Source organism: Poecilia latipinna, unplaced genomic scaffold (genome assembly GCF_001443285.1).
Source record: "Poecilia latipinna isolate Pla-1442-1.1 unplaced genomic scaffold, P_latipinna-1.0 Scaffold2641, whole genome shotgun sequence".
NCBI lineage: Eukaryota > Metazoa > Chordata > Actinopteri > Cyprinodontiformes > Poeciliidae > Poecilia > Poecilia latipinna.
The window spans coordinates 19,111-30,883 of record NW_015115257.1 but is presented as its reverse complement, the minus strand read 5'-3'; the positions used below and the strand labels follow the sequence as shown (position 1 = coordinate 30,883).

Below are 11,773 nucleotides of genomic sequence, written 5' to 3'. Positions count from 1 at the left end.
GCTTTTGGGGATAAAAAGAAAGTAAGACACTGTCTTACTTTCGGGGTACGGCTTATATTAGCCGACGCCCCTGAAACCCCCGATACATCTTACAATCGGGGAAACACGGTAGATTATAGTACATTCAAACTACTTGACAAAACACAAATCCACAGAGATATACTGTATGTTTAAAACTGATTCTTACATCATTTTCTTTTCTTTTGAGAGAAACCTGTCTCATTACCTTCCAGAAACCAACTCCTCAGCTGAAGAAAAATGATTGTACATCTAAATCTGCCAGAAGTAACAATCATTCTAGACTCATAAAAAATTAAGTACTGCAAAAAATATTTTTCAAGTTGAGCATTACAAACACAAGCAGCTTAATTACAAAAAGAAAAAAAGGAATAGAAAAGCCCTAACAATGGACTAAAATACCATATTAAAGGAATCCATTCAACCTAAGTCTGTTTAATTTAAGTCCTAGACAATCTCCACCAGACAAGGTTATTTTTATCTCTGCAGGCCTGTTTGGTGTGTGTTTGTTCCAAAATGAATCTATAATCTCAATAATAAGCCAAAGGCAAGATGTTCAGTCACAAGCTTCACATAAACCAGCTCATCTTTCAGGATAATTCATTCAAAAAGTAAAGCCAATGAACTATTTTGACTTTAAGTTCACCCAACCATGCTAGGCATAGAGGAAGACATGAGAGTGTCAGTTACCTCCATTAGGGGCATAGGTGGCGTAATGATGGGCTCCAAACGTCGATCCGCACCATATCGAACTTGCATCTTGTCTTCTTTTGTCAGGTTAAGCCGTGGGCCCTGGATCTTCAGGTCCTGTCTGCCACGAATGATCATGGAGTCCAACGTCTGCTGCCCTGATGCAGGAGAAAGTAAACACACAACATATTTTTGGAAGTATAATGTAATTATTCAACATCAGATCATTATCATGTCTAGTCTGTTCCAGAATACATTGCTGTGTATTAAATCAACCAACGGGTGGAAATACGTGTAAACATACCGTCAGTGTTTGAAGAGGCTTCACCAAGGTGAGATGAAGTCAAGTTGTAGATCACTCCTACAATGTTCAGCTGACCAGTTCTGTGCGGCAGCAGCTTCAGTCGGGCCTGACAGGACCAAATTGTTTACAATACAAAACAAAACCCAAAAACTATGTGTGATATAAACAATAGAAGTTGGTCCTCACCTCTGAACAGAGCAGGTTAGACTGGTGCACTGCAATGAGCTACTAATTGATCATAGTAACCCTTATCAATCATAACCTAACTACAAAATATTTACAGGCAACACACAAGCAATAAATAAGAAAAACAAAAACAAGAACTGTAAAATCTTTCTGGCTTTTCCTCAAACTTGTGTAGAAAAGTTATCTTTTTTTGATCACCAAGGCTAATATAATAATTAGTTTTGCTCTAATATTTTCAGTAATTATGTTGAGCTGGCATGGTTGTCAGTTGTGAGTTAGCTTCCTAGTTCAGTAGTAGGTTTCAGCCAGCAGCAGACATGGTGACATTGGAGGAAACCCGGGCCCATAAAGAGAGGCACTGCAGTCGACGGAGTTGGTCTGTTGCATGCATGTAGATGGAGAGGTTCTGGGATATCTGTCATTGCCTTAGTCTTCTTCACTTCCATCGCCGATCGCATGTGAGCTAATGTGCAACACAGCACTACTGGTTACCAGTGGTATTGCTCAGTTTGGATACGCATCTACAGTTAGCTGACTAACTTGCAAGACATAAACCCAGAAAACAGATAGGAGTGTAACATAACCACAATATTTGTTTTCTTTTGAATAAATAAATTTAAAGGTAAATATATGGAACTTTTTTAGGACAGTTTCAGTCACTTGATTGTTGAGTCATCCAAAGTTTTCCACTGTTTAAAACTGATTTTTGGGCAGCATCATGGTGGTTCTGGGTGTGGTTGTGATGGGCAACTAAAAAGGGGCATGTGCTTCGGCGCACAGCGGCGCAACCGGAGAAAGACGGACCATCACATCTGTGCAGCAGGAGGATTGTCTATGGATTTTGAAAACAAGCAAAAGATTAAAGAAAAGACGTACACGGCAGCCAGAGTTCGCCACGGATTGTGACCCTGGAAACATGTTTGGAGCTTTGCACACAGGAAATGCTACCTGGTGCAAGAAGACGCTAACAAGGGGGAAGAAAAACATTCCCTGTGAGATCTGGAATTTATTTTCTTTTTGACAGATTTTTGGTGGCACCGCTTTTTTTCCTAATTCTTGGGGGGTCAGGAGGGGGGATTTTACTGTTTTGGATTTTTCATTTTGGATTGGTACTTTGGATTATAACTGGGGAATATTTTCAGGACAGTGTTTTTTGAGGATATGGGACTCTATTGTGGATATTATTCTGATTAAAACTAATTGAATGTTTGGGGCATTTCTTTTTTGTGCCGAGATAATATTGAGTTATTTAAATTTAACTTTGTAATATTTTTGAGGGATTTTGGTTACTGATCTCTTATTTATCAGAATTACTATTATTTCTTATTATTATAGACTTTTGAATAAATCTATTATTGATAAAAATCAATAAATTCCATATTAAGTGGTTGAATCTTTATTTCCTTATTAAATAGATTTGTGTATCATGTTTTACCCGATACCTGAAACAGAATCCCCTTGATGAAGTTGTGAGTTCTGCTTTAAGTCCAACTGAATTTTACATGACGCTCCATCTCGAGAATTTAGTGGCCTTTATTTAACAGTAAACAGACAGGAAATGGGAAGGAGGAAGAAGGGGAGGACATGCCACACAGCAACCCAACTTCTGCAGATTTAACATTTAGCATACGTGGGACTTAACTCTCAAAGGGATTTGGAGAAAACAAATGAAAGAGATGTACACTCCAGCACATTTGGTCCCATGATTTTCAATCACACTGTGTTCAGTGATATAAACACTCTTATGGAAGAACACTTCAGTCTGTCCTTTGTCCAGAGGTCAGACACTCGCACATGCTCAGTGTCAAAACAGCCGGGTTCCAGTTTGAGAGTTGATATTTTGAAATGTCAAAGATCTGATGATGTCTATTTTAATACGTCTAATAAGATTATGAACAAACTCTTGATAACTACGTACAGAAGTGGTGCATTGTACAACCCTAACATGACTGTTTCTAGAGGTTGATGGTAGATCATAAAATCAGCACCAGGACTGCTTCAAGATTAAATGTTTGATCCCACAGTTACTCACAGTTTTGGTCTCTTCTGATCCCAGGTAGAACTCTTTGATGATCTCTGTTGTGACAATTTCTTTTTTCTGTGACAATAGCAACATGAAACATATTGAAGGGATAATAGAAAGTTTCAATGATGGATCTAAACACCAGTCTAGAAAAATGTAGATAGTTGAGCTGGGATTGGTCAGAATGATCACCTCGCCTGCTGAAGTGTCTTCATTAGTGATCATTTCTTCAGATATCTGCTCACTCGATTCCTTTCCCCCTAAGGGTGTGCCAGTAGAAAACCTCCATAGGAGAGAGAGGTTGGACAAAAGCAAAGAAACCTTCAAAGGGTTTCTGAATGTGACCTCCACAATTATTGGTTCTGTTGAGGAAGACAGAGTACAAGTACAATTCATATTACATGAGACACTGACAGTCTAATCATCAAAGGCCAATTTTTTGTTCTTGGAAGGGTTTTGGAAGGGAATGAAGCACTTTGAGGATTATCTTTATCTGCTCTCCAAGTCCAGCATGAATTTAGCAGTTTGAAAACAAGTTTATTACCTTGGCATAGGCCACTGAGGTGGGTAAAAAGTGAACAGGTGTGAATGGGAGCATCCACTACATCAGAACTCTTTCTGCAAATGTTTTTCCAACTCCCTTTCCGAGCACCAAGTCTCTCAGAAAAGCCAAAAACCACCTCAAGAGAGCGTGAAAACATTTTTGTGAAATTCAGGAAGTTTTTTTCAAATTTTGACAAATCCATGAACAATTTTTAATGTGTTCCATCTATTGAGGGTGTTCTCAAACTAGTTTACTCTAGAACAGTGTTTCTCAATTCCAGTCATCAGGGACCCCTGTTCTGTAGGTTTTCAACTCAATCCAATTCAAAAATCCTTCATAGACCATAAGGGAAATTAAATGTTGCTGTAACTCTTATTAATTCAAAATACTCCAGTCATTGTAGGTGGTGATGGCTGTGGGCAGAAAGTATCTACAGTAGTGGTCTGTATTACAGCGAATTTGAAGAAGCTTCTGACTAAAGACACCATTGAGAGTTATAGTAAGGGTTGTCCTGCAATCATTTGAATCAGGTGTTCTGGAACAGAGACATATCTAAAATATACAGGGCAGAATGGCAGGGTTGTTCTAGAACAGCTTGCGATGGACTTGCGACCTGTCCAGGATGATCCTGCTTCTCGCCTGTTGACTGCTGGAGATAGGGAGCAGCACCCCTCACAACTCCACTAGGGATAAGCCTGTATGATGAATGAATGTTCAAGAACATGAGTGCCCAGGTTCAGTCCTCGAGAGCTGACAACCTGCAACCTTTAGATAACTTGTCCAACACACCTGAATTAAATGAATGACACATTACCTGGCTTCTGCAGAGCTGAATTACTGCCGTTGAGGGAATTCAGCCTTTTGACTGAGGTGTAGGAGAAGTAAAGCATCTAAAAGTTGCAGGATGCTTGCTCTTGAGGACTGCTCCAAAGCACCTCTGGTCTACGGTGTTGGAAAGAAGGCTGAGACTTGCTTAGAGTAGGAGCAGTGTAGCATTTGTCCAGGATATTGGTCAAAACACCAGAACTTAACCTTCGCAAGGCAGTTGATTGAGTCCTGGAAGATTAGGTGTGTGGTCCAAATTTGTTTTCCAGAAGTCTACGATTGTGTTCAAGAGGCACTGTGTGAGGAGGGATGAGAGTGGATTCCTCCAAGTCTGAAGGCATAGTTCTACCTCAGAAAAAAGTGGACTCCCTTCAGGTCAGGAGTCAGTCCATGCCACAGATGGACTAGTTCAAGTGTCTTGGTGTATATTCTGTAAGTTGTAGTAGGTTAGGGAAGAAGTTGAATAAACACCCTAGCCTGTCTGCTGTAATGCGGACTACAGTGAAGAAAGAGCTGAACCAAATAAAAGTTGAGTTACTGGCCCCTATACGTTCAGACTCTCACCTATGGTCATGAGATCGTGGCTTAAAGAATTAGATGCTAAATACTAGTGGCTGTATGGGCTTCCTTCAAAAAGAGGCTGGGGCAAGTCTTAGCAACAGGCAGAGCTCTTTGCTTGACGCAGAGTTGCTGATCCTTCACAGTGAAAGGAGTCAATCAGGGAGGTTGAGAATCATGGTGTTCTTGGCTTGTTCTACTGAAAGAAGAATCTGGGGCAGACCCAGAGCATGTGTTCCTTCTGGTCTATGAATACTTTGAGAACATAAGCTGGAGACCTCCACTAGGGAAATAGATTTTTGGGTTGATCTCATCATGGATAACGGAGAACTGGAGGGAGTAAAGATGGTGGATGGAGTTCCACACACAGAAGACTTAAACCTCTGCACAACATGACAAACATTTGTCAGTGTTAAAGAAAGGGCTGCAACATAACCAAATACAATGACGCGGTGTTTTTTTTACTTCACTGGAAAATTATTCTGAATGGAGCAATATTATTTCCCCTAACAAAATAAATAAAGCTTTATATTCAGTTAAAAAATGAAAACATGCAATAGCAATATTTAGACTTAGTCACATTAACTCTTACCCTCAATCACAGCCAGCGGGTGATGGAGGTTGTTCGTCTGACTGTTCAGACAGCACTGAGTAGTTTGGAAGTTACTTGGAAGAATCCCTCGATTTGCAGATGCTGCAAGCTGCTCCTCAAGTTGGCACCACAGGACTGACAAATCCTGGTCATACTCCTGATCCAAGGAAACGTGAGTAGCTGCCTGCTTATCCCCTTCAAAAAAAATACTTTGAATTAATCATTTGTTGTGTTAAATACAATAATAAAATTCATAATTAAGATTAAATCTTAAATTATTGATGCATGTGAAAAGGAAGCTAAAGCTGTGAGATCATTCCAATTCCAGCATAGAAAATTATATTTCCAAACTGACTGAATGTCATGGAAATATTCCTTGTAGAATAAAGAAGGTTTTGGAACATCACAGACCACACTGTGACACTTCAGCTTTACAAACCTGTCAGAGCCTTCAGCATCTTACAATCATAAAAACAAGTCTGAAACCAACTGCAACTCACATCTCTAATAGACAAACACAAGATGACCATCAGTCTTAGCTTCTTTGTGAAACAAATGTTCTAGAACATTATTTTCAATAAAACGCAGTGAATTACTGTGTAGTTCCTTCGTAGAGCACTAGTGCACAAAATTCTGGTGTACAGGAGAGAAATGTGCAGCTTTTATAGTACGGTACACATACCTGAATATTCAATAAATGAACTGATAGAACACCCGACTAAAAACACAAGATTGCTGGCTGATGTTTTAAAGAGCTGCCAGAGGGTTACCTTCTGCAAGGCGGCGTTCATGTCCAAAGTAAACTCTGGTAGCAGAGCTATGGATGTGAGGCAGCGGCAGCTGGGGGAGGCAGCTTTCGTTTTCTCCAAGAACACTCTAAGAAAAAAAAAGTAAATCAACTCATCATTATTGCTGCTCGATTAATGACTTAAATTACAATGATACGATGACATGACTTTTATGTAGGATTAAACTTGTTACTCTGATAAAGATGCCGCATGAGGATTGTTGCAAATTTAGTGACAGTATTTATTACTGTAAATCACAGTAATAAATTCTAATTCAAGTTGTTAATTCTGTTTAACTAGAATTAAATAGGAATGCATACATTTTAAATGTGTCTATACATTTACACTGAATAGATAATATTTAAGCTTAAATTTTTGTGATCTAATTGTTGTGAATTAGTAATATATCAAAGTTTGCCTTCTCATTAAAGTTGTTTAAATGCTGTATAGTTGGGCTCACAAATCTCTTCCACTGGAATTTTGGTCAGAAGCAAAAATACTTGTGAACCACTGAGCCAGGCTACCTATAGTTAAATCCAGAATGATTCATCCCCTGACAGATTTAGATGTAGATGTATTTAGAGTTGTTATTTAACAGATAAGTTTTTATCTAATAAAAAATGAGACAGGCATAAACCTAAAAATTATTTAACAATAGAAGAGAATTTTGAAAAATAATTATGCATCTGTTTATTTTACAATTTATTAAAGATGGCATGCCAAAACGTATTCACACCCTTCTCAATGATCAATGGAAATCTTTGTTGGCATTGTTCCAGCCTTTCATCTAATTGCTCAGCAGCTTCTTGAATGTTTCCTCTGGTGCCTTGGTGATGAGCACCAGGAGGGGGTTGGCAATATGGATTTAAAATCTTACATTTGTGGTATTTATTGTGATAATGAAAAAAGTGACAATAAAAAGATTTTGACAACTTCTTTGCAGTCTGTGATATGACTGCAAAGTCATATCACAGACTTTGTGATATGACTGTGTCATCACTGCATGTCACTGCGGTCAAAGCTCCTCACACAAATACTGCTCTTAAATAACCTCTCCATTTTAAAAACAGGCTTTTTCGGGACACCAGTTTTATCACTGAACTGCACACTATAACCACATTGCATCACATTTTCAAATTCATTATTGATCTTTGCCACCAACAGCGGAGAAAATACCAAAAGTAACAATCCCAATGAGACTGTCAGATTTTGCAGTCAGACTATTAATTAGAATTTATGATTTTCCCTGTAAGAACATTTGTAAGATAATGTTAAAAGAAACACTGACTGCTTATCCCTGGTTCCAAGTCTTAGGTATTAGAAGGCCTCTTGTCAAACTAATTGTAACCGGGGTGTAAATTTCTAACTTCTATCTCCTAATTTTCTCCGGTTTCTCCAACTCTCTTTATCAAACCACGTGATAATACTGATAATGTTGATCTCGCGAGATTATGAAGCCGCCAATCACTGCTCAGTATCGAAGTCACGCGTGCCACTGCAGCCTATCTGCTGGCCATATTAACTGGAGCGGGGAAGTATGAACCATAGACATAATATAATCTTATATTATGTCTATGGTATGAACAATAGGACGCGTTGAGGGGAGCAGAGCTACAGGTTTGTTGAGCGTTGTTTCTTATTTTCTTCATTTTATTTCTGTACAAAACTCACCTAACCATAATGAAACTGTAGGAGTCGATTACCACCAGCCAGGCAGGTTGTGTGTAAAATAAAGGTGAGCGTTTGTTTTTGATGTAGTGGTTAGCTTAGAAATATCCTTGTTTGTGTAGGATTGCAAGGAAATCCCAGACGCCCATACTGGTTTGAATAATGAAGTGTTTTAAATATTTATTAAATGTTGTTTGTTTAATTTTCTTACATTGCATGTTGAGTAGTTTATATGGTACATAATTGACTTCTTCATGGATGTTTGAATTGATATCGAACCTGATATTTATTGAACATGATTTAGAATTTATAGTGCAGAGTGCACTGATTGAATTTGTGTACACATTAGAATAATTGACTTGCATTTAAATGTTTGTAAACTGGTCCCGTTTTATTATGCAGGCCAGGTGATGGCGAGCTAAATGTCCAGGCCTAGAGCCATAGAAAAGGATTGCACCCGTGTGTGTGAAGATTTCTGCTCTCCTGCCAGGATGGTAGGAGGCTCCTTGTAGCCTGTGAAAATTTTTGTCCCACTCTGATCCTTGACTTCCCATCTCAGATCTATACTGCACCAAGCACTTTACCCAAGACCAGCCTGCTTGGGATTTATCTACCCCAGCTTGGGGTGAACGGACTGAAGGGTGTTGGTCTAATAGTTAATTAATGGTGGAATTAATTAGTTTTGGTTGTTGTTCATTTATTTATTTTTTCTCTTATTGCACATATTTTTACATGGCCATTTAGATGTTTGTTTTCTTCACTGAATTTGTAAATATGTATAATTATTTCTTCTTTCACTGTGAATATAAGGCACTCGCAAATTGCAAATCTTCAGTCTCCGTGTCTCCATGAGTCGAACAATGTTTTTCCGAGAAACCAGCCCATTTGATCCATTTATTCCCAAACCATTTAAATTGCAGTATATTACATTTTTAAATATGCTACATAATCTTTATCTCCGTCCACAGATTCTGGCTGGGCCTTTCTACACATCCGGTTATAAAAACTTCTAGTTATTGCTGGGGAAAAAATCAATAAGATTTGAAGCAATAAACACATGATCAGTAGCAATAGAAAATATGTGTGACAGAACATCCAATAATTTCCCTGATCCAGCACCGTACAGCATTCTGGGGGATGTAGGCAGAGGAAAGATTTTTGCTGCTCAATCTCTGACAGAGGCCCTGCTGTAGGGAGGAGGTGCAGCACAGCAGAAAGGAAAACGGCACTAAGACCCTCTTCCTCACTCTGATTGGTTGCTGTTGTATGGTCATTAGGATCTCAGTTTAATAGGTACTACATTTTTTCCCAAGGATATCAGCTGAGTCTTCTGAGCTGTAAAACAGCTGCCAGCTGACAACTGTACTTTTAATTTTCATTACATCATTCTAATGTTTAAACAAGAATCACCGACTTTAAATTCAGTTTAATGGAGTATATTGTGCATTTTTCTTTTACGTTACCTTAATTTACATTTAATCTTCACACCGATACTGAATAAATTTGCTAGCTAAACAAATTACTACTCTTAATTTCAATTTGATTCAAGAACAAATTACAAAAATGAAGGCATTTGTAGAAACCTCTTTAAAATGTTTTTAATGTGTTGTTCACATCTATGAATAAGGTTCGGAAAAACAGAAGATTCTTTTTAATCTTACCTTGACAACGTAGAGGTATTCTCTGAGAAAGGCAGCCTGCTGTGTGGCTGTCTGTCGGCTATCATTAATCAGAATCTGTCTGAAGGCCTGTAAAGCGTTCTCAGGTTGCCCCAATGTAAAGGACTGACGACCAATTGTAAAGTTGATATGATCCTCTGCCAAAGACCAGCCTCGGTCCTTGTAGACCTGCATGGCTTGATTGTAACAGCGCAGTGCGTGCCTCCTCTACATGAAGAAATAAAGTGAGGGAGCGAAAAGAGTACAGTAGAAATATTGTCACATTTTTCTCTTCTTTATAAAGTTGCTACAGTAACCAAATTGATATTGACTATTTCTCTTGGTACTGAGAGAGACATTAACTGTAGACTATAAAGGAATGCTTTAATATGCAGATAGTTATGAAAAAAATGCTTACAATAATTTCTGATTTGATTTCTGAACAGTTTTTTAATAAGCATCTACATATTAATGTCCAGTGTTAATCAAGGTCAGGTGCATCAGGGATACCTGTCCTGCTTTGCTGAAGCGATGACCAGCCAGGATCATATGGAAAGCAAACTTGCGCACCATAGGGTTACGCATGTTAATGAAGCAATGGGCTGCCTGCTCCAACAGCAGAGCACTGCGAAGGTCAGAGTCCTACAAACAAACACAGCAGCTTCACAGAAGAGCTCAGTGAGCTGCAGGACTGAAGCACTTCAACTGGAACCACAGATAAACAAGTAAGGAATGATTTTTCACCTCACTGGTCATCTTAATAAGAAGAGCTGCAGCCTCAGAGTATTTTGCTTGACTTTTCAGTATTTCGGCACTGAGTAATGCGCAGCGTTCAGCCAGCATCATGTTTCTGTGGAGGAGATGAAGAAAATATAAAATATAAGGTAATAAAGGAGTATTTACTGTCAGTTATTCTTTATTTGACAAAAAGTTTTATGGTCAAACTACCGGTATCTGATATTTAACAACTAATATATCAGGATAAGCTCCCATGTAGCAGCTTATGATGTGATGATGTAAGGAGGCTGAGGATCATACTTGCAAACATCTCTGTACGTCTGGATTGCTGTGTCCATATAGTGGCTTGGATATGGTCTCGAGGCTCCGCCCTGCAGAAAGGCGGACACTGCAGCCATTTCCTAGAAAACAACTCATAATTATTAGACCTAAAGCTGCACAACTATGAAGAAATAAAATCAATTAATTTGGTTAATATTTAAAATATTTTTGCATGACTAATCACCAAGCTGAGAAGAAAGCAAACCTTTGGCATTATTTCATTAAAAGATTAAAATAAGAGAAACATTAATATAGAATTTTAAAAGATTGACTTGTGCTGAGGGAAAACAACTAAATGCAGCAGTGAAGTAGTTACTTGTTTAAAGTAGAACCAGAACTTTAATTTGTTAATTTTGATTAATTAACTGTATAGACTTTAACATGTTAAAAATTGTAAGCTGAATAATCTCTTCTTTTAACTACATACAAAGGCATTTCTGGCACGACTGCAAATCTGACAAGCAATGAATGACGAAGCCGCTTCCCTCAGCTCAATGGGGGTTAATTTCTACTTCAAACCCAATCTGATGGGATGCTGGAAAAGGCTATTGTGTTCAAGTTGAGCAAAAAGGAACCTATCAGTGAAGCTACTCAAGCCTGAAAGCTCCGGCCGGGGCCGGATTTCCGGCTTTTGACCAAACGGCCCGCCTCAACTAAACTGTAGATAATAGACAAAGATGTCTGCCAATCAGAATTCTAGCTCCCGTGTTCTTGACCAATGACTGTAAAACGTTTTGTAGAAAAGAAGTGCATGCGTTCGGTTAAATCAAATGCGATATGAAAGAAGATGGAGTTTGTCTCACCCGGTAAAGAAACACGTTTACTTGAGAAAGGAATTAAAAACAAGTGGCGCTGGGCAT

The 11,773-nt window shown here is 38.6% G+C and overlaps 1 protein-coding gene across 1 annotated transcript in view; it reads right to left on the bottom strand.

Moving 5' to 3' along the window:
- trappc8 (trafficking protein particle complex subunit 8) overlaps positions 1–11,773 on the bottom strand; it is a gene marked incomplete at its 5' end in the record, with an annotated part of 43,932 nt that overhangs the window by 20,730 nt on the left and 11,429 nt on the right. The window contains 10 exons of the mRNA XM_015020721.1: positions 709–866; positions 1,013–1,118; positions 3,231–3,296; positions 3,414–3,583; positions 5,741–5,935; positions 6,511–6,616; positions 9,858–10,082; positions 10,365–10,496; positions 10,599–10,704; positions 10,893–10,993. Of these exons, the coding sequence (XP_014876207.1) occupies positions 709–866; positions 1,013–1,118; positions 3,231–3,296; positions 3,414–3,583; positions 5,741–5,935; positions 6,511–6,616; positions 9,858–10,082; positions 10,365–10,496; positions 10,599–10,704; positions 10,893–10,993 (1,365 nt within the window). The remainder of the gene's footprint in view (positions 1–708; positions 867–1,012; positions 1,119–3,230; positions 3,297–3,413; positions 3,584–5,740; positions 5,936–6,510; positions 6,617–9,857; positions 10,083–10,364; positions 10,497–10,598; positions 10,705–10,892; positions 10,994–11,773) is intronic.